The sequence below is a fragment of the Ranitomeya imitator genome, chromosome 7 (genome assembly GCF_032444005.1).
Source record: "Ranitomeya imitator isolate aRanImi1 chromosome 7, aRanImi1.pri, whole genome shotgun sequence".
In the NCBI taxonomy this organism is placed as follows: domain Eukaryota; kingdom Metazoa; phylum Chordata; class Amphibia; order Anura; family Dendrobatidae; genus Ranitomeya; species Ranitomeya imitator.
The window spans coordinates 81,556,135-81,579,973 of NC_091288.1; the positions used below are offsets into that span (position 1 = coordinate 81,556,135).

At 45.2% G+C, this 23,839-nt stretch overlaps 1 protein-coding gene across 1 annotated transcript in view; it reads right to left on the reverse strand.

The window, feature by feature from the left end:
* VPS8 (VPS8 subunit of CORVET complex) overlaps positions 1-23,839 on the reverse strand; it is a 252,427-nt gene that overhangs the window by 210,921 nt on the left and 17,667 nt on the right. The window contains exons 4-10 of the mRNA XM_069733555.1: positions 18,520-18,647; positions 18,303-18,396; positions 18,153-18,185; positions 18,022-18,076; positions 9,314-9,438; positions 6,380-6,466; positions 3,916-3,983 (exon numbers count right to left, since the gene is read on the reverse strand). Coding sequence (XP_069589656.1) covers positions 3,916-3,983; positions 6,380-6,466; positions 9,314-9,438; positions 18,022-18,076; positions 18,153-18,185; positions 18,303-18,396; positions 18,520-18,647 — 590 coding nt within the window. The remainder of the gene's footprint in view (positions 1-3,915; positions 3,984-6,379; positions 6,467-9,313; positions 9,439-18,021; positions 18,077-18,152; positions 18,186-18,302; positions 18,397-18,519; positions 18,648-23,839) is intronic.

A 23,839-nucleotide genomic window follows, 5' to 3' on the forward strand; every position in this document is an offset into this window, starting at 1 on the left:
TTTTGTGAGGAAGAATGACCAAAAACCAGCTATTCACGAATTTCTATTGGGGGAGGCGTTTATACCGTTCCGCGTTTGGTAAAATTGATAAATCAGTTTTATTCTTCGGGTCAGTACGATTACAGCGACACCTCATTTATATCATTTTTTTATGGTTTGGCGCTTTTATACGATAAAAACTATTTTACAGAAAAAATAATTATTTTTGCATCGCTTTATTCTCAGGACTATAACTTTTTTATTTTTTCGCTGATGATGCTGTGTGGTGGCTCGTTTTTTGCGGGACAAGATGACGCTTTCAGCGGTACCATGGTTATTTATATCTGTCCTTTTGATCGCGTGTTATTCCACTTTTTGTTCGGCGGTATGATAATAAAGCGTTGTTTTTTGCCTCGTTTTTTTTTTCTTTTCTTACGGTGTTTACTGAAGGGGTTAACTAGTGGGACAGTTTTATAGGTCGGGTCGTTACGGACGCGGCGATACTAAATATGTGTACTTTTATTGGTTTTTTTTTTTTATTTAGATGAAGAAATGTATTTATGGGAATAATATATATATATTTTTTTCATTATTTTGGAATATTTTTTTTTTATTTTTTTTTACACATTTGGAAATTTTTTTTTTTAACTTTTTTACTTTGTCCCAGGGGGGGACATCACAGATCAGTGATCTGACAGTTTGCACAGCACTCTGTCAGATCACTGATCTGACATGCAGCGCTGCAGCCTTCACAGTGCCTGCTCTGAGCAGGCTCTGTGAAGCCACCTCCCTCCCTGCAGGACCCGGATCCGCGGCCATCTTGGATCCGGGGCTGGAGGGAGCAGGGAGGGAGGTGAGACCCTCGCAGCAACGCGATCACATCGCGTTGCTCCAGGGGTCTCAGGGAAGCCCGCAGGGAGCCCCCTCCCTGCGCGGTGCTTCCCTGCACCGCCGGCACATCGCGATCATCTTTGATCGCGGTGTGCCAGGGGTTAATGTGCCGGGGGCGGTCCGTGACCGCTCCTGGCACATAGTGCCGGATGTCAGCTGCGATAAGCAGTTGACACCCGGCCGCGATCGGCCGCGCTCCACCCGTGAGCGCGGCCGATCGGCTATGACGTACTATCCCGTCCAGGGTCAGATAAGCCCAGGGCACCTCGACGGGATAGTACGTCTAAGGTCACAGAGGGGTTAACCACTTAACGACCGCCGATACGCATTTTAACAGGGACAGTTAAGGGTACTCATTCCTCAGCGCTGCTTTTTAGCGGCTCTGAGAAATAAGGCTATAGCGCCCCCAGCGTCGGTAAATCTCCAGGGTCTCAGCTACCGCAGGTAGCTAAGACCCTGGAGAACACGATCAGGGCTGGTTTTTATAGTCCCGTCATATGATCACTGTTATTCACTGAATAACGGAAATCACAAAAAAAAAGTCTGGTTTAAAATTAAGAGAGAGAAACCTCCTCCACCCCAGGACCCTCCTGCTCTGTCCCCGGCCCTCCACGTCATCCTCCAGGAAAAAAATGGCGGGCACATGTGCAGTGTGCCTGCCGAGGTCTGCCAGCCGATGCCCAGCAACAATAAGGAATTTTTCGTATTGGTTCCTTTTGATCACTGTGATCACTGTGTGTAATAGGGTCCTGTGTGACCCTATTACAGTGATCAAAATTTAAAAAAAAAATTGTAAATGAAATCCCCCTCTGTCACATCATTAGTTGTATCATAATTATAAAAAATGTTTCTATTTATTTTTTTTCATTCTCTGCAGTTAGGGTTAGAATTGAGTTTTTTCAAAAGTAATAAAACAAAAATATGAGGATATGATGGCCAGTGTTTACAGCAAGTCCTCGCTACTCCAGTTTCCAGTTAAAACAAAATACTGTTGCATGGATATATTACGTCAGAAGGGGTAGCTTCAAAAATCAATAGGTCATATGCTATATGCATGTACAAAATAGTACCACTGAAACTAAAGTGCCCACATGCAAAAGTAGGTTGCAAACAATCTAGTATATGCAGTATGAAGCATATGAAAAACAAAATTGTGGAAGACAGCAGAGATTAAAAATGCGTCAAAGTAAAGTGCAAATGCAGAAATAAGAAACTCAATCAAGTGCAAATGAAAGGGACGGAAACCAAGTGGAATATACTCCAGTTACAAGTATTGAAGAAACAAACACATGTAAGGAAACTATGTAAAAAGTGAAAGGCAAAATAACTGAGAACTGTAGGTGTGCAGGCAAGGACCCCGACGCGCGTTTCGCAGTTGCTTTTTTCCTGGGGGCATGTCTGTACATACATAGCATATGACCTACTGATTATTGAAGCTCGCCCTTCTGACATCACATATCCATGCTACAGTATTTTGTATTAAACTTGCTATTTTGCACTCCATTGTTGTTTTGCATTATTTTTTTGTATGCAAATTGCCTTTTCTGAGAAAAAGAGGACTTAAACTCTATAGCGCCACCTGTTGGAAGTAGCGATCCTACAGTTATTTTTTTGCACACCCACTTTTTCAATCATGATCGCGTCTCCAATTACTAATTTGAGCAATCCTAGATTTGCCCACTAGATGGCTCCCTTGTATTACATTGATACAGCAGAATATCCCGTTAGTGACTGACAGCGCACAGTTCTGCTCCTGTACTTCGCATCTACACTTACCTGTGATTGACATTATGTATTCATGATTACTGTACCTGCCCAGGCTTCACTCTACCCCTTTTTTCCCTCTTTATCGTTATCATTTTTTACTAGTTTTTAATGTGGATTCTAATACATTTTTCATTTTATCAGGGTTCGTTCTGCTTCCCCTCTTGGATGTATGTAATTTTTATCAGCAGCACAAGTTGTGTTTACACAGGACGATGTGAGGACAAGAAAGCTAAAAGATCCTTTCACCTGACAAACAAGCGTTTTGCTCATTTGTGGGGTGATTGGCAGCGTGTTTACACTGCACGGGAAACGATCGTTCCTAGAAATGGCCATTCACAATAACCATGCCGTGTGAATACGGCTTCACTAGGAAATAAACAAAGGGTTGAAAAGATATTCTTGGGGAAATCCAGCCTGTTATCACATACGGCTCATCAGCACCCAGACGTCTCATCCTCGGTACGACCACGCAGGCTCCGGTCACATGTCCAATAGTTATTTCTGGTTTTAGATGAAAAAGGTACTAAATCCGGCTGGGGATCCATTCATTTAAATGATGAGTAAAATACCCCAAGATGTCCACGTGGCCGCAATCCAGCTACAATCTGTTCTGTTTAGCAGGAGGCACAGGTGCAGTCTGCACCAAAATACCAGATAGTAAATGGATTGGAGTCTATGGGAAACGGATCATAACAGAGGGTCACCGTGTGTCATCAGCATTTTATGCCCAGAAAACTAGAGGTGCTCACAGACAAAAATGGATCCTAAACAAGCGGAACAGAAACAGATGAAAAATGAAAACCAGAGCTGTTTTTGCTAAGTTTGTAACAGATCCAGTTTTTTTTAATACTGCATCCGTTGAAAATGGAAGACAAGTGGAATATTGCAATAGTGGCAAATGGTAGCTTTATCTGACACTACACAATCATTCACTAAGTCCACGATTAACACTGACATGTTGGACACCAGTCTTAATGATGGACGTGCAGGAATAAGATGCGCCCAATTCATTACTTAATGAATTAGGGACGTCTTCTCTGTGGCGTGCGCCTCGCCAGGAACACCACACCTTTTAATGGATTTGGTGAGCAAGCGTTGGCATGTATACCTCCTCTGCCCATTTTGGTGGAGCTGCCCAAAATTAGCATGAGAATGCCAAAAGTCACAACATTTTTGTGCAACCTTGTGTTTGTGGCGTAGACACTGTAATGAACTTAGGGCTTTAGACTTTTGTTAATTGCAACATATCATGTAATGGAGACAAAGTAATAAACCTACTTGAATGTGAGCTCGAATACAGATCCTCCGCTATCATTGCAAACCGCGAGAGTCGGGTCATCCGTGAACTGGAACAGAGAGCACAGAGGCATTGTAACACTCATCGTCATGTACGGCATTAAGTATCTGTTCCTATAATAATAGTAATAATAATATGTGCACACGTTGCGGATTCCATTGCGCATTGTTCAGCGCGGATTCTCCAGAATCCGCAGGTAAAATGACCTACGATTTACCTGCGGATTCCCTACGATTTACCTGCGGATTCCCTACGATTTACCTGCGGATTCCCTACGATTTACCTGCGGATTCCCAGAGGATTTTATGTGGATTTCGCCTGCATTTTTACACCTGCGGATTCCTATAATGGAATGGGTGTAAAACGCTGCAGAATGCGCACAAAGAATTGACATGCTGCGGAACATAAACCACAGCGTTTCTGCGCGGAATTTTCCGCAGCATGTGCACTGCGGATTTGGTTTTCCATAGGTTTACATGGTACTGTACAACGCATAGAAAACTACTGCGGATCCGCAGGGCCAAATCCGCAACGTGTGCACATACCCTTAAGCTATAAAAACGCATAAAAAAAGCATACATATGCATCCCATCAATTATAATGCATTCTGCAATTTTTTGTGCACATGATGCGTTTTTTTTTTTCTGAAAAAAAACAAAAAACGCATTGTGGTAAAAAAACGCATCAAGTTCATTAACTTTGCGGATTTTCCGCGTTTTTTCCGGAAGCTCCGGAAAAAAAAACGCAAAAGAAACGCATGCGGATTTCTTGCAGAAAATGTCCGGTTTTCTTCCGGAATTTTCTGCAAGAAATCCTGACGTGTGCACATACCCTAAATCCCACTAGTAACTGAATGAGGTTTATTAATCAGCTCGGACTATAATCTGACAATCTGTACTATACAGCGGTTTGGGCTCCAGAACCAAATCTCAAGGTTTAGGTCTACTGGAGCTCGGCCATTACACCTGAATGCATTACCCATGGATGAATGATTTACAAGGATCTACAGTGGTTTTCAATCCAAGTGCGGTCAGTGGCTTTACAGGGTTATTCCCATCTTCATACAGTAGATGGTGATTGTTGGACAGAGCTTGTAAACACTGCTGTGGGACTCTATCTTCTCCGCTCATCAAGCTATCGACACAAATAGCACAGACAAATCCCCCCAATGGCCTATTATCTACTCTCCGGGGTTCTACTAAATCTCAGACAAAAGGGCAGACATTTTGCTTATCGGCAGCACGTTCAGTTACTTTGAGACAATGGAAATCGACTCAAGCTCCATCCTTGGCTGAGTGACTTAAGGAGATGGACCCGTCTTCATACGATGGAAGACCTAATGGCTGAGATGAGAGGCTCTAACGAAAGTTTTGGCAAATTTGAAGCCTTTGGATTATGTTCTCTCAAATTTGATCAATTCTTTAATGCTACATAAGCGGTCTTGTTATGGCCTCCATAGCTTGCCCAAATTCCCCCTCTTCACCCTTCTTTCTTTTCTTCTCTTTTTGTTACTTGCCGTATCTTGTCCTATGCTTTTACTTACTTGGTCTTCACATAGTGATTGGTTTCCTTATTAGTTAAATCCCGCAGAGCCAGGAAACCAGTCCCAGACCAGTAATTGTGTATATTTTAATACCAATAACGACATTCTGTGTTCTTTCTTCACTAATTAAGCATTGTGTACCATGCAAATTTAACAGGAAACCTTGTGGGGTTTTTTTGTGTTTTTTTTTTCCTTTTCTTGTATTTATCTGATACTTGTATTTGATATATATGTTATTACTTAATAAAAAACAGACTAAGCATAAAACAAGCACTTTTGCAATTTACTGTTTATTAAAATGTTAAGGCGTTCTCGAGATATTAACACATTTCTAATATTTGCAGTCGGTTGCCTAGGAGACCGACCACCGCTGCTGCCGAGCTTGTAAGCACTACGCTGAAGCTAGCCGGGTTTAGAAGGTCACAGTGAGCTCCAGCGATTCTGGTCCGCTTCAAAACAAGGCTTACAAGCTCAACAGAAAAGAACTTGAAAGCTCAGGGCCGCTTCTGTTGGCTAGCAGCGGTGGTCGGTCTCTAAGACAATGAGCTAAACAAAAGAAAAGTGTTAATATCTCAAGAAGGGCTGAAAATTTTAATAAGCAGTAAATTGCAAAATTGCTTGGATTTACAAGCCCAATCTATACCCGTTTTTTGAAGATCGGAATAACTTTTTAAAAACTAGTTATTAAGAATCTGAACACTTCTATTGGGAGGACCCTTGTAGCAAGTGGCATACTAGTTGTCTAGCGATGGATTGGTGAAAGCTATATTTTCTATATTTGGTCACGCTATTAATGGTTTGATCACTGAGAATTAACTAATGTTCTGTCCTAGAGCTTATAGTGCAATCCTTTCTATTACCTAGGTTTGTTCATCCCGGACACAGCAAGATGGCACATGTACCTTTATGTGTAAGATGGCAGTCCCAGGCGGATGAGCGTCTGTTATGGATCGCAGAAGTTTGCCACCAGCCAGATCCCACATTGTAATCTGACAAGATATTGATGCATATGATGAGCAGGAAACAATATATAATCAAAGCTGCTACAAGAGTGGTTTTTCATGCAACTTTCATAAAATTAAAAGGAATCTGTCACCAACTTCTTGCTACCTTATCTGTGAACAATATAACGTAGAGAATGAGACCCTGATTCCAGCGATGTATCACTTAGCTTGCTGGGTGCAGAAGATGTGATACAATCAGAGTATTTAGATGGAGCAGAGCTCAGAATGCTGTCGCGCGCCCACACCGCTGATTGGCAGCTTTCTGTGTACATTGTATACTGACAGTAAGCCGATACCCAGTGTCGGCGGTGCAGCTGGACAAGGATGCACATGAGCTGTAGTCCAGGCAGTGATAATTTCCTGCTGATAAAACACTCATTGTACTGACTCGACAGCACACAGCCTAATAAGTGACACATCGCTGAAATCAATGTCTCAGCCCCTATCTCCTGCCGTCTTCAAATTACATGGCAAAAACCTGCTGACAGATTCCCTTACAATGACAGAAAATTTCGAATAATTTATTACAGTGTGTCTGAGTTTAATTGAATGAAATAATGCAAGTGTGATAAATCGCTGCACAGAACGATAGTAGACTGATCAAAGGAAAGGAAACAAGCTTCCAATTTTCGAGATGGTCAAGAAGAAATGAGGCTTTGTGCTGTAGATATTTAGAGGCCTTACCTGGCCAACCTAAAGCACTTCCCTCACCATGCCCATCAGGTCTAAGATCTATTAATAATGCATGCAGTTTTGCATTGTGAGATCCACCTTAACACTGATTGTGCCTATCTTCTTGTGAACTTTAATAACTCGGACCTATTCTATATATTGTTATGGGACTGAGAGGTGACAGGTCCCCTTTACGCTGCAGTTGAAGCGCTGTAGAGAATATGGATGCATCAGCTATTAGCTCCCTCTAGTGGCAGCTAGTTGCATAAACAATGTGAAAAAGTTGGTATATACAGTGCGTGTCTCTTAGTACAGAAATAAAATAGAATAAATCCCACTATTTTAAACTCTGATACACTTATTTATTACAGGATACAAAAGTCTTCATTCATAAGTGATTTATTTCTACAACGATATTGATTACTTGTATGACACTTACTGTACATTAAAAAAATGCCTGTTTCTAAATCGCCCTATGGAGCTGGCTTTATAGGCAACTACCACAACTGATCCCATATGCGGCACATTTAGCCCTGTCACTTCGCATAATCTAGGGTTAATCCCTACCACTGCAGCATCTGAATGCAGTCTGCATGCTCTGCTGTGCCTCATACTTTCTATGATGGAGATGGAAACATCACAATCCCCCAACTATTACCCCACTTGCCACCGCTACAGGGCAAGTGGGAAGAGAGAGGCTAAATGTCAGAATTGGCATATCTTAGAGGCTTTTCTTGGGCGGCTGAGAGCTGATGTTTTTAGCCGGGAGGGGGGGTGGCAATATCCATGACCCTTTCCTAGGCTATTAATTTCAGCCTGCAGCTGTCTGCATAGCCTTTGTCGGTTATTAATTCTAGAGGGACAGAAACAATTCACCGTAAATCAAATAGATAGGCACCAAACGAAATTAGAATTTACCAAATAGTACTCAAATTATAATCATATAAAACATAACCTTTAATGTAAATAGATAAAATTAATTTTTTCACACAATATTAACAATACCCCATTTGATATGGATCTGCACACAAATCGGCAAAAGAAGAAAGGAAGCGAGATCACCCTAATAGGTTACTATGCATTCCCTTCCTACCAGCGGAGGTTGGCACCCTCAAATCCTGCGCAGTGGCGCCCCCACTCAACAACGGCTCTCACTCCCTTTCCCTGAATAGCCCTATCAAAGATAGGGTGCACAAAGAGATAGCAGTATTGTACCCTATGTTTTTTTAATCAGGTAGACATGGTACCCTGCTTCTGATACACCATATGGCACCCCATTTTAATAGCCAGTAAAGGCTAAATATACAGTTGTGAGCGGATATTAATAGCCTGGGAAGCTCCATGGTTATTACCCCTTTCCCAGGCTATAAACATCGGCCCCCAGCCGTCGGCTTTCCCTCTGCTGGTTACGAAAATTAAGCTAGAGCCCACGCCATTTTTTCAAGAAAAATAATCTTTTAATAATTAAATACATGTCCAGTAATTTGCACACACATTGTACTAATTGTATTTGTCACTGACATCTGAATATCTACCTATTCTATGTGTATTTACGGTATGTAATCCATCTCTTCTATCCTGTCGGCTCCTGCAGTGATTTTACAGTACATGGCAGATGAATTGCCGGCTTTTCTTCCATCTATGTAATATATATATACATACATATATACGTGTGTGTGTGCCACTGACATCTATATATCTGTGTATTCTATCTATGTGTATATATCTATTCATGCTATTCTATCCTGTCACTCTGTGATTTTACTGTACGCGTCTGCTGAATTGCCGGCTCTTCAAAGGATCTAGAGGTATGGTTCTACAGGAAGTAGGTTTTTTTTTCTCTGGGGGCACTCAACTTTATTAGCATGCAGAAAGTTACACAAGTTATCCCTCACAAAAATATGAAAAAACGTCACCAAAACCTGAACAAAAAGGCAAACAAAATAGCACCAAAACACGCATTTTTGCATCAGCTTCTTTCCTACTAAGAAATCAGGTTTTGCTGCAGAAAAAACACACAATAAACGTGCCCAATGTGAACATACCCTTACAAAGCTTTTTATGCCAGAATACTGGTGTAAGAGCTTTGATGAATGGGACCCAATGTATACCAGTGCTCCATAGGAAGTTAGAAAGCCCAAAAATGGTGGTTAAAGGTACCTGTCCTTTGGCGAAACCACAGAGAAGTCTGGAACAGTCATTATTGATGCTCAATGCCGAGACGGCTCCATACTGGGCACCCACAGCCGTGCTGCCGAGACAAAGCCGCAGAGCCTGGTTTGTGTCTGTGGAGAAAAACGGATGTGTATTTCATACCGAAACCAAAACTTACATTCACACAATCTTCTCATATTAACATAGGCCTAATCTGTGAGCCCTACAACACCTCAACAAGCAACGTAACACTTCCGGCTACAGCTTTCATGATGTACAATAACAAATTGTATTGTGGTACCGTGTTAGCCAGAAAAATCAATGTGAATACTTTTCTGCCCAATGATGACAGAAGTATTCTGGGAGTGATACCTTTATTGGCTAACCAGAAAATAATATGTTTTCAAGCTTTCAGAGCACAGAGGCTCCTTCTTCAGGCAAGATTACTGTACAATCACCTTTATTGGCTAACCAGAAAATAATATGTTTGCAAGCTTTCAAAGCACAGAGGCTCCATCTTCAGGCAAGATTACTGTAATCTTGCCTGAAGAAGGAGCCTCTGTGCTCTGAAAGCTTGCAAACATATTATTTTCTGGTTAGCCAATAAAGGTATCACTCCCAGAATACTTCTGTCATCATTGGGCAGAAAAGTATTCACATCGGCTACAGCTTTGAGAAGGTGAATGTATCTGACATATCCCTATCTGGTTTCATTCTAATATGTAGTATAGTATCTGTATACTATAGAAAGATATTGCTCAGAAACCATCGAACAGTTAAGAATTCATGTAAATAAATGAATAATTATCCACTGAAGTACATGTAACGTGGAACGCAACAAACCATGCATCATTCCTCATACGCTGCATGCAGAGGATTATCATACCTTTGCCTTCCCAGTTCCATGACAATAGGAGAATAGACAGAAAAACAGGTGATTAGAGCCAGAAGGGTGCAAGGATCTCCCCACCCGCACGCTCTGCGCCCATGTCAGATTTCCTCTACTATGTGGCTGAGGAGGAGATGCTCATATGTCCTCCCCTGTATATGGTATAGCTTTATTTCTGCTGTAACCATCAGTAAGAAGTCTAGTCGGCAAGTCATAAAAAGCATTAAAAGAAATAAAAGTTTCATGTAGAACACTCTTCATATCGAAAATGACCGCCGTCATCCGGTCAGCATCGGCAAGCTCTCCGATATTCTTTGCGCTAGTTTATCATCTTCATAAATGTCATCAGCAAATTTTTTAAATCATTATTGAAAGGGTCTATGGAGACTACTCCGTGATTGAACACTCAACATTAAATGGAATCGGTTGCCTGTAGATATAGTGGAAATCTGCAGGTCAGTAGTAATTAACCCCTTTGTGTCATGGCTATATTTTGTTTTTGTTTTTTTTCTTCCCCTTCTTCCAAAAGCCATAACTTTTTACTTTTCAGTCAATATAGCCATATGAGGGCCTGTTTTTTGCTGGACAAGTTGTACTTTTCAATGGGAAAATTGATTTTACCATATAGAATACTGGAAAATGGGAATAAATTCCAACTGTGCAAAAAAAAAGTGCAATTCCGTAATTGTTTTTATTTATTTATTTTTTTCATTGATCATGTTCTCTATATAGTAAATCTGACCTGGCAATAGTACTCTCCGGGTCAGTACGAGTACACAGATACCAAACATGTAGAGTTTATTTTAGAAAATGAATAAATGAATAAAATGATTCCTTGATATTTAATGGTGAAAACAAAATCCAAAATTTGTATGAAAAAAAGTTTTTGCGTTTGTTGCCATTTTCCAAGACCCGTAAATGGGTATTTTTTGCATCCTGAGCTGATGGTTTTTATTGATACCATTTTGGGGTAGATACAATGTGTTGATTACCTCTTATTGCAATGTTGCGGAGACAAAAAAAAAACTTAATTCTGGTGTTTCGACTTTTTATTCTCATTACGCCGATTACCGATCAGATAAATTGTTTTTATATTTTGATAGATTGGACATTTCAGAATGCAGAGATACCAAACATGTGTATTTTTTGTTTGAGTTATTTTCAATTGGGCAAAAAGGGGTGATTAGAACTTTTGTGTTTTTTTCATATTTAAAAAAAACAGGATTTTTGGTTGCTTACCGTAAAATCTGTTTCTTGAAGCCTCCATTGGGGGACACAGGAACCATGGGTGTATGCTGCTGCCACTAGGAGGCTGACACTATGCAAATAAAAAAGTTAGCTCCTCCTCTGCAGTATACACCCCACCGACTGGCATCATGCTCTTCAGTTAGTGAGAAAGCAGTAGGAGATAAGTAGCAAGGTTGAAAAACCATAACCACAAACTTGAGAACTGTAAACGTGAGAACAGTCATAGAACAGATAACAAACATTGGGAGGGAGCTGTGTCCCCCAATGGAGGCTTCAAGAAACAGATTTTACGGTAAGCAACCAAAAATCCTGTTTTCTTTATCGCCTCTCATTGGGGGACACAGGAACCATGGGACGTCCCAAAGCAGTCCCTAGGGCGGGAAAAACAGACTTCCATCAGGTCAGAGGACTCACCACTGCCACCTGCAAGATCCTTCTGCCTAGGCTGGCGTCCGCCGAAGCGTAGTAATGGATCTTGTAAAATTTGGCGAACGTGTGGATGGAAGACCAAGTTGCCGCTTTGCAAAGCTGTAGGGCGGAAGCCCTGTGGTGCACCGCCCAGGAGGCGCCGACTGCCCGGGTAGAGTGAACCTTAATCCCAGGAGGGGGCACTCTGTTCTTGACCCGGTAAGCCTCCAAAATTGCCATTCTGATCCAGCGAGCAATAGTTGCTTTAGAAGTCGGCTGGCCTCTGCGCGTGCCATCAGGAATGACGAAAAAGGAATCCGTCTTCCGGAAAGTGGACGTTCTATCCCGGTAGATCCTCACTGCCCTGACGAGGTCCAGCCTGTTCAACGATCATTCCAGGGGGATGAGCCGGAGCTGGACAAAAGGAAGGTAGAACGATGTCCTCGTTGAGGTGGAAAACCACCTTAGGAAGGCAGGAAGGCAGAGGCCTGAGGACCGCCTTGTCCTGGTGAATGTCCAAGTACGGAGGTCGGCAGGACAGGGCCGCCAACTCGGAAAAACGGCAGATAAAGGTGATGGCCACAAGAAAGACCACCCTCAAAGATAGAACTGACAGGGGAATCTCCTTGAGAGGCTCAAAGGGGGAAACCCTCAGAACGTCCAGAACCAGGTTTAAATCCCATGAATCCACGGGGGCCCTGTACGGAGGGACAGCGTGGGCTACTCCTTGAAGGAAGGTCTTAATCTGTGGCCGAGAAGCTAAAGTCTTCTGAAAGAGGATGGAAAGCGCAGAGACCTGGCCCTTCAGGGAACTAAGAGCCATGCCCGAATCCAGTCCTGCCTGAAGGAAGGCCAAAATGGAAGGCAGGGAAAAAGACATAGGTGAAACGCAGTTGGACTAGCACCAACGAAAGTAAGCCTTCCAGGTACGATAGTAGATCCTGGAAGATGAAGGCTTCCGAGCCTGAATCACGGTGTGAATCACCCGGTCCGAAAGGCCGGACGCTCTGAGAACTGCGGTCTCAACAGCCACGCCGTTAAACTGAGCGACCGAAAATTCGGGTGGCAGATCGGACCCTGAGACAGCAGATCGGGCCTGTCTGGAAGGCGCCAGGGAGCGTCCGCAAGAAGATTGACGAGCTCCGCAAACCAAGCTCTCCTGGGCCAATCCGGGGCGATCAGAATGACCGGCACCTTTTCCGCTTTGCTCTTTTTCAACAGTTTGGGAAGTAATGGAAGGGGTGGGAACAGGTAGGGCAGCACGAACTGTGACCAAGGAATGGCCAGAGCATTGACGCCCACTGCAAGAGGATCGCAAGACCTGAAGATGAACTGCAGAATCTTCCTGTTCATTCAAGACGCCGAGAGATCCACGTCCGGAGTCCCCCATCGAAGAAAAATCTTGATGGAAGACCTCCGGATGCAAGGACCATTCCCCTGCCGCGAGGCCCTCGCGGCTGAGGAAGTCGGCGGCCCAATTGTCCACGCCGGGGATATACCCCGTGGATATCACCGGGGCCGTTGTCTCCGCCCAAAGTAGGATCTTGGATACCTCAGCAAGGGCCAAGTAGCTCAGAGTCCCCCACTTGAAGATTGACATATGCCACAGCCGTGGCGTTGTCAGTCTGGATCCGGATTGGCAGACCCCTGAGAATCCTTTCCCAGTGGCGGAGGGACAGTAAAGGTGGCCCGAATCTCGAGGACATTGATCGGCGGAGCCGACTCCTGCGCCGACCAACGGCCCTGAACCGTGAGTTGGCGAAAAACCGCACCCCAGCCGAGGAGGCTGGCGTCCGTCGTCACCACTTACCAGAGAACTGGAAAGAAGGACCTGCCCTGGGAGATGAGAGGTGACATCAGCCATCAGTTGAGAGACCGTTTGACCCGAGAAAAGAATCGGATCGGACGAACCAGGGAGAAGACAGACCTGTCACACTGAGACAGAATGGCTTGCTGAAGGGGTCGCGAATGAAATTGGGCAAAGGGAATCGCTTCCAATGTTGATACCATCCTCCCCAGAACGTTCATGGCCGGTCGGAGGGAGGGAAGCCGAGGACCCTGGAGCAAGCGTATGTCCCGAAAAAGAGAGGATCTCTTGTCTTTGGGAAGGAAGACTTTGGTCTGACAAGTGTCGAAGAGCATGCCCAGAAAGATGATGCGCTGAGAAGGAATAAGGCAGGACTTCTTCCGGTTGACCAGCCACCCGAAACGGCTAGGGTGTCGAGAACGACGGACAGACTTTCGTGAGCCTGAGAAAAGGACGGAGCCTTAATGAGGATGTCGTCGAGGTATGGAAATAGGACCAGGCCTCTGACTCTCAAGATGGCCAACAGCGCCGCCATGATCTTCGTGAATACCCTTGGAGCGGTAGTGAGACCGAACGGCAGGGCGACGGATTGAAAATGTACCGGGAGCACCGCAAAGCGCAGGAATCGGTGACGTCCGGGAAATATCGGGACATGGAGGTAGGCGTCCTGAATATCTATGGAACACAGAAATTCTTGAGCCTCCATGGGAGCAATTACTGAACGAAGGGATTCCATCCCGAAGTGCCTCAGACGAACTCTCCTGTTCAGTAATCTGAGGTCCAGAATGGGGCGAACCTTGCCGTCTTTTTTTTTTTTTTTTCGGTACCCCAAAAAGGTTCGAGTAGAAACCTGTGAACCGTTCTTTTTCTGGGACGGGAACGATTTCCCCGGCTTTGAGAAGAGAAGCGATGGCTGCGAAGAAACCCGGAACTAGAGCGGGATCTCTGGGAGGTCGGGATTCGAAGAAACGATCCCGGGGTCGTGAAAACGAACTCTATCTTGTATCCCGAGGATACAACTTCCCTGACCCATGCATCCTCTACTGCGGAGGTGCAGACGTCCCTGAAAAAGATAAGACAGCCACCCAACCTGGGAGGTGGGTTGGGGTCTTGTCAGAGTCATGCTGAGGTGGATCTTCCAGTCCTGGCCTGGAGGATCTACCCGGAGAGTAGCGAGGACGCCAGGACAGAGTGGGCCAAAAGGGCACCACTTTCTTCTCTTGACGTGCCTGAGGACTCTGGTGCTGCTGAGAAGGGAGGTTGGTGCCGTGAGGTGATGAAAAAAAGGCCGAAAGGACCGAAACTGCCGTCTTGCCGCGAGGCCCTAGGAGGAGGGCGACGAGGATTAGCCTGGGGGAGAGGAGACTTGTACCCCCGGTGGCGTCCTTAATGATTTGGTCCAGCATGGAACCAAAGAGACATTAGCCCTGAAAGGGGAGACAGGTGCGGGACTTTTTGGAACATAAGTCTGCCTGCCAGGCCTTGAGCCAAACGGTCCGGCGGATGGTAACGGCATTGCTGGATGCCTGAGCCGCACAAGACGCGACATCCAGAGAGACGGAGACCAGGTATTCACCCGCGTGGGAAATCTGGATGGCAAGCTCCGCCAGTTGCACAGGAGGCGCTCTGTCCAGGATATCTCGACGGAGTTCTTTGGCCCATTTGGAGGGGATTTCGAAACCCAGGTGGAAGCGAAAACTGGGCATTTGAAGCGGCTGCAGCTGCCTCAAAGGCTGACTTCGCAAAGGATTCTATAACTATCGTTAGAGTCCTTCAGAGATGCTCCGCTGGACAGTGGAAGCACCGTGTTGGTGGAGAGCCTGGAAACGGGGATCCACCGAGGGAAAGACCGTCCAATTGGAAAAACTTAGAAGGTGGTTTAGCCCATCTAAACGAAACCGCCTGATCTGCGGGTTCCATAGAGGGATCCATAATGCCACAGGTTTGGTTTATAGCTCCAATGAGATTCTGGACCATATCCCTCATGGTGGCGATTTGGTTAGAATCCAGCTCCGAGATGTCCTCCGAGGGCGCATCAGATAACGCCTCGCCTGATTCAGGGGAGAAGGATCGGGAGGACGCCGACCGCAGAGGGGGACCGTGTGGCGAGATGGAGCGAGAAGAGAACTCAGACCGACGTTCCTGTCTGGACCTTTTGCGGCTTATCAAGGAGGGCTCGGGCGGAGGCTCCTGCGACCCGCTGGCCACTGTGGGGGGCTGCGGAGGTAATCGGTCCAGCACGGATACCAGAAATTTTGAGACACCCGCGTTAGATCGGCCACCGAATGAGACAGAGAGAAAACCTAGCCTGGGATGGGCGTATCACTCTCGGGCGGACCGGCCGGAGGATCCTGGGCGGTAGGAACAATCGGGTCAGAAGAGGATGAAGTAGGAGGACGAGAGCGGCCCCCTTTAGAGTTAGACATTTTAGAGAGGTCCGTGAAGAAAAAGAGGGTTAGGGGACAGAGGGCAGAGGGGAGTGTCAGTCTGCAATTGCAGAGCTACTCACGGCAGATGGATTGCGGAGTGAAGCTGTCCAGCTTGATGCATGGACCTCTGGCGAGGAGTGGTCCCTTAGGCAGGAGGGTGGAATGGCCTCCTGGCGCAATTTGGATCTGCGGCTGTCATGTGTCCTGTGCGGAGGAGAGGGCTCATGGCTCGGGAGTCCCAAGATGGCGCCGGTGGGCAGGGAAAAGAGGCGGTGCCTCAGTGCAATTGTCGGGCGGGAGAAAAGCCCGCCCGATGAAAGAGGGAAGGGGTCGGAGTCTGCCACCGGAAGTAGGCCCGGGCAGAAGCCGGGGCCTAAATTAGGAATAGGAGACCGGCGGAGAAGGGCCGCGGCGTAGGCACAGAGCGCCGCATGAAGGAAGCGACGCGGTAGGTAAGCGACCGCAAACAGCGGCTGCATGCCCAAGCGGTGTGGCGACCTGGCAGGCCGCCACGCTGAGAGAGAAGGAATGGCCGCTACAGTGGACGGAGCTGCAGGGTGGAAAGATGCGGCGGCGGCGCTGAGAAAAGGACCGGCCGCTTACAGCGGCCGGAGCAGGGAAAACGCAGGGGGCCGAAGCGATGCGACGGCTGGCAAAGCCGCCGCGCTGAGAGGAAAGAGACAGGCGCTTACAGCGCCGGAGCAGGGAAGTCGCAGGGGCCCGAAGCGTGTGGCAAGGCCGCGCTTACTGGGAGCATAGCGCGGTGACAGAAAAGAAGCGGCGCGGTAGTCCGAAAAGGCGGCCGCGCCGGACAAGAGAGGGCAGCCGCAGCCGGAGTAGGTGCGGCGGCTGGGAAGAAATGTGACCCGCATTATGAACCCATTAACAGGCACCCCCTTTTTTGAGGATCCAGGGAAGCCGCAGAAAAAAAAAAATAAAATAAATACTCACCTTAGACATCCCACGCCGGTACTAACCTGGAATAAAGTGAGACGTCCAGGGAGCTGATGGACGTCCTCGTCTCCGCAACCGACAGGCTCTGGTGGGCGAGTGGGTGGGGGACGGAGCCAGGACCGGACTTCTAAGCACGCTTGTGTGCTAGGCTCTTGGTCCTGGAGAGGGATCTATGAGGATACGGGGTGGCAGTACACGCCGTACTCATAGTCCGTTTTGTGGGACTACAGGTGTGACTGCTCACCCTGTATCCCTCCGGAAACCTGAAAAGGAACGACGCACATTGAGGTAGATAAGGGTCTAATGAAAGACCCGTGTCCACCTCCTACTGACACTAAGCTAAACTGAAGAGCATGATGCCAGTCGGTGGGGTGTATACTGCAGAGGAGGAGCTAACTTTTTTATTTGCATAGTGTCAGCCTCCTAGTGGCAGCAGCATACACCCATGGTTCCTGTGTCCCCCAATGAGAGGCGATAAAGAAAAAAAATCACTTTTTACATTGTTTAACTTGAAACTGCGATCAGCCGATCACCAGTGCTACACATAGCAAGGTTTCAGCACTGCTATGCTTACAAAAAAAAATCACGATCTCCTATGAATGCCGGCCATGAGCCAACATAGGAGCTTCACAATGACAGGCACAGGGGGTCTTCTGTAGACCCCTGGCTATCATAACAATCCATCGGCGCCCCAATCACGTGTTAATGGCCTTTTATTTAAATTAATCTCTGGAGGCAGATTCGCAGAGAATTTTTTTTATTTAATCAGAGAAAAACTGATGAAAATCTGGTCAAAAACACGGATGAAAATCGGATCGATATTCTCGTACGAGAAAATCACTAATTTGTGCACGAGCCCTTAAGAATACTTTTAATACAAAGAAATAAAAACAAAAAAGTATACCTTAAAAGTGCTCCCAAAACATGGTGTGAACTGAGTCCAATTGTTAAAAAAATATTTTGACCTTATAGAGCTTACCAAATATTAAAGCCAGTCCATGAGAAGTGCCGACTGCAATCAGATTGGAAACAGCCTTAAAAAAAAATGAAATAAAATGTAAGGAGAGCTCAGCACATCAGCGTATGATAGCTGCAGAGATAAATACTTACTATGGCGGTGGGCAGCCCCGCATCCACTTTATCCTGAAAAAGGGAAAAGGTTTATTGTTGTTTGTTCATCCTTTTTTTAAAAAAAAACAAAAACATTTTAATTTATGAACAAATTCTAAGGTTCATCCTCTCTAGGATATATATACTCACTGTAGCAGACACTATCTGAGCTGAGATGCCTTTAAGTAACGTTTGTCGCATTACTGATCCATGACGAGAAAAAGCATCCGGTAGCCTCTTTTTCCTGACATAATAAAAGAACCCAATTAAACCTTGTAAATTTATTAATAATTTGCTCATTTTACTATTGTGACAGCATGGGATTTACAACACTGAAAGACAAGAAATAATCGTTTTATACGTGTACCTTTTGTGGGCCCGATCGCCGCTGTCAGAGCTGGCCAATGATGAGGTGTCACATGAGTGGGTGTCAATTGTCTCTATGCTTAGAAGAGCTGGATCCTCCGGTATGAAGGTTTCATCCTCATCATCTGTCTACAGGAAAAAATATAAAACAGAAAGTGTTGAAGGTGCTTCCTTCTCCCGACATGGCGGTCATGTGATTGGTGGGTATTGGGAGGAAGCAGGAAGTGCTGGGTCCAAGGAGACCCAATCAGCTCTACAATCCAGCCAGAAATTCCACTGTAACTGGGACAGCCCCCGTTGCAGGGAAAATCAGATAAAACAATATACACTGCTCAAAAATGTAAAGGGAACACTTAAACAACAGAATATAGCTCCAAGTAAATCAAACTTCTGTGAAATCAAACTGTTCACGTAGGAAGCAACACTGTATGACAATCAATTTCACGTGCTGTTGTGCAAATGGAATAGACAACAGATGGAAATTATTGGCAATTATCACATCTCAGTACCAATGCTTTCTGACTGATGTTTTGGTCACTTTTGAATGATGGTTGTGCTTTCACACTCGTGGTAGCATGAGACGGACAACCCACACAAGTGGCTCAGGTAGTGCAGCTCATCCAGGATGGCACATCAATGCGAGCTGTGGCAAGAAGGTTTGCTGTGTGTGTCAGCATAGTGTCCAGAGGCTTGAGGAGCTACCAGGAGACAGGCCAGTACACCAGGAGATGTGGAGGGGGCCGTAGGAGGGCAACAACCCAGCAGCAGGACCTCTACCTCAGCCTTTGTGCAAGGAGGAACAGGAGGAGCACTGCCAGAGCCCTGAAAAATGACCTCCAGCAGGCCACAAATGTGCATGTGTCTGCATAAACTCCATGAGGATGGTCTGAGTGCCGGCGTCCACAGATGGGAGTTGTGTTCACAGCCCAACACCATGCAGGACGCTTGGTATTTGCCACAGAACACCAGGATTAGCAAATTTGCCACTTGTGCCCTGTGCTCTTCACAAATGAAAGCAGGTTCACACTGAGCACATGTGACAGATGTGACAGAGTCTGGAGACGCCACGGAGAGCGATCTGGGTCAGTAATGGTGTGGGGTGGCATTTCTTTTGGAGGGCCCCACAGCCCTCCATGTGCTCGCCAGAGGTAGCCTGACTGCCATTAGGTACCGAGATGAGATCCTCAGACCCCTTGTGAGACCATATTCTGGTGCGGATGGCTCTTGGTTCCTCCTAATGCAGGACAACGCCAGACCTCATGAGGCTGGAGTGTGCCAGAAGTTCCTGCAAGATGAAGGCACTGAAACTATGGACTGGCCGGCCCGTTCTCCAGACCTGAATCCGATTGAACACATCTGGGACACCATGTCTCGCACTATCCACCAACATCACGTTGCACCATAGACTGTCTAAGAGTTGGCGGATGCTTTAGTCCAGGTCTGGGAGGAGATCCCTCAGGAGACCATCCGCCGCCTCATCAGGAGCAAACGCAGGCATTGTAGGGAGGTCATACAGGCACGTGGAGGCCACACACACTACTGAGCATCATTTCCTTGTGTTGAGGCATTTCCACTGAACTTGGATCAGCCTGTAACTTAATTTCCCATTTTGAGCATCATTCCACCTCCGTGGGATATTAGTTGTGATTTACATTGATCATTTTCTGGTTTTATTGTTTACAACACATTCCACTATGTAATGAATAAAGATTTACAACTGGAATATTTAATTCAGTGATACCTAGGATGTGGGATTTTAGTGTTCCCTTTATTTTTTTGAGCAGTGTATATTTAAATGTTGAAATGTCCCCAAAAGTTGGCATGTGGGAGCACAATGTGCTAAATAAATGAAAATAAATAAAGCCCCTGCCAATCCAAATCACTGTTACTAGCCCCATCCCTGTTGAAAAAAAATGTGTCTAATATATCAAAATGATTGTTGAGGAAAGGGGAACAAACTTTGAATTTTTATTTTTCTGATCCTTTGTGGTCATTAAAAAAGTTATGAAGAACAGACAATTCATTTATTTTACTATCGATATTTGCAAAAATTATTAAAGAAAGTATAAAAATAACATAAAAATTAGGGCCCCACTTATCACGAAAAAAAAATTTGAATATTTAATCAAGAAATATATATCTTACAGCTATTTAACGTCTTACCAACCGCTGATACACATTAAAAACAGCAGTTGTTAAGGGGCGGTTATTGAGCTGACATCTAAATCTGTGCATGCGCTGCCTCCAGCCGCCATTTTCCTGAAGCCCATCACAGGAAGAGCAATGTGCATAGTGGTAATTTCGCTCCTCCACCCCTGACATTTATTTATTTTTTTAAGAACGCCGCCGAGACACCCCCTCCTCCCAGACCTGGGCTCGCAGAATCGCCCCACTCCTGCTCCTGCAGACTTCTTGCAGTGGCGACCCTGCTCCACCGCTCTCCCCTTAGATAAGCTACATTCGGACTATAAGAAGAACCCCTATTTTCCTCCAAAATTTCGGGGGGAAGTGTATCTTATAGTCCTCAAAATACAGTATTTTATTATTCCAATATGCATTAATTTCTGTGTATAACCTGAAGGGTTAAAACATTTTCTGATAACAATTTTGAAGTATTTGAGGAGTGCTATTCAACTACTCAGAAAAAGACTTACCCTATCTGTCATTCATCAGTTGTGTGACCCTGCAGGGAATAGTGTAATACCACAGCTGATCTCAGTGGAGGACGCGGTATCCACTGACCAGGACACGCAGGCTCTATCCCACAGAAGGCAATACCGCTGGACTTATCCCCCTGAGACACTGGCTGTGTCCACCTCTATCTATGACCTTAATGAAAACCCACAATCTTTCGGGTCCACTAACTTCTGTTCATGATCAAATATTGTGACTGATGAAGATCCGGCTATAGGACCGAAACGTTTCTTCTGTTATTTACCGTGGACACCATTAAATCACTTTATCTGAGTAAGTTAAGTCTGAGTGGCGAGTTTTTGGCTATTATTGCTGATCTTTTGTATTGATTGTCATACACACTTTGGCACTTGTTTCTGGTATTATCTTTAGCATTACCATGCCTTTGTTCATAGTTTTTCATGTTCTCGCTGTCCCTTTTCCTCCCTCTAATTCTCCCCCACTCCCCTCCTGTTTCTGATCTGTTAGACAGCTAGAGGGAGAGTACATAGGGGAAGTGAGGGTGAGCCGCCGTTGAGCGGGGGCGACATATTGCGTTCAGGTTAGGGTGCCAACCTCCGCAGCAAGGAAGGGACAACTGAATAGGGATGTCTGAGGGAAAGTTATGCTACATTTTTAGCTCACAGACAATCCCTGAAATGATTTATTGGTCCTTCTCATGAAAGATGGTATTAAATATTTTTGGCAAGGTTATGCCTTTGGTCATTTATTACATGGTATTGAGTTGGATTTTATGATACATGTTTCGGACAGGGTTCCCTCATCATTTATGGTTATAATCATCCCTGCATGTTTCCACGTCCTCTCCTTTGTCCTCTATCCCTTCAACTATAACCCCCGTACATGGTTTTTGGGTGGATTTAGTATATCATGTGGTATTGATTTGGCTGGTTTGACCAGGCACTGTTTCAGGACAGTTAGGGGTTAACAGGGTGTATCTAGTGTTAGCCGTCAGTAAGCGAGGGTGCCATTTTGCAACGAAGAAAAGGGGGCCAACCTCCGCTGTCAGAAAGGGGTGCATTAGGGAATGATAGGGTGAACTAGCCTTTAGTGTACCGATTTAACATTTTGACCTATTTTTCTGGCCTGGCCAGGTGTATTTTAGCTGTTTTGTTGACTGTTAATTTATTGTTAAGCACCGTATATACTCGAGTATAAGCCGAGACCCCTAATTTTGCAACAAAAAAACTGGGAAAACTTAATGACTATAGTATAAGCCTAGGGTGGAAAATGCAGCAGCTACCGGTAAATGCCAAAAATAAAAATAGATACCAATAAAAGTAAAATTAATTGAGACATCAGTAGGTTAAGTGTTTTTGAATATCCATATTGAATCAGGAGCCCCATATAATGCTCCATACAAAATACGCCCCATATAATGCTCCATACAGTTCATGATGGCCCCATAAGATGCTCCATATTAAAATATGCCCCATATAATGCTGCACAAATGCTGATTATGGCCCCATAAGACGCTCCATGCAGATATTTGCCCCATATAATGCTGCACAAATGCTGATTATGGACCCATAAGATGCTCCATGCAGACATTTGCCCCATATGCTGTTGCTGCGATAAAAAAAAAAAAAATGACATACTTACCTCTTGTCACTCAGGCCCCCAGCACTTGCTATAGTCACCCTTCCCCGTTCCACCGCTGGGCGCCGCTGAGTCTTCTGCACAGACGTTCAGGCAGAGGGCGGCACGCACACTAATCGCGTCATCGCGCCCTCTGACCTAGCGTCACTGCAGAGGACGAGGAAGACAGAGCCCGGCGGTAGAACGTGGGACAGGTGAATATCGCGCAATTCCCCCGTTATACTCACCTGCTCCTGGCGCGGTCCCTGCACGTCCCTGGTTCTCCGGGCACTGACAACTTCTTCCAGTGTTGAGCGGTCACATGGTACCGCTCATTACAGTAATGAATATGCGGCTCCACCCCTATGGGAGTGGAGTCGGGTCCATATTCATTACTGTAATGAGCGGTACCATGTGACCGCTCAACGCTGGAAGAAGCTGCCGGCGTCCAGAGAACCAGGGACGTGCAGGGACCGCGCCAGGAGCAGGTGAGTATGATTAGACAGCTGCCGCTCCCCCTCCCCTGCCGACCCTGGGAATGACTCGAGTATAAGCCAAGAGGGACAATTTCAGCCTAAAATATTGGGCTGAAATTCTCAGCTTATACTCGAGTATATACAGTAATTAAAAGTTCTATTTTAAAGGTATTAGTTTTCTCTGTGAGCCTTGTTCTATATACCTACAAACCATGCACTATAGGTTTTTTATTAAACGTTTAACCCTTCTGACATCCTAACAAAATAAAATGACGTTCGAGAAATGATGCAGATGCAAAGCAGCCATATGGGAAATGTTATTTATTGATTATTTTGTAGAGCATTACAAACTGGTTTAAGGATCTCAAAATTGAATTGAAAGTTTGAAAATTGCTAATTTTTCCTAATGGTCACCAAAATTCCCATATTTTCACAAATAGAACAAAACATATCGACCAAAATTTACCACTAACAAAGTGCAATTTGTCATGAAAAAAAACAATCTCAGAATCACTGGGATACAATGAAGCGTTCCAGAGTTATTACCTCATGAAGTGACAGTGGTCAGATTTC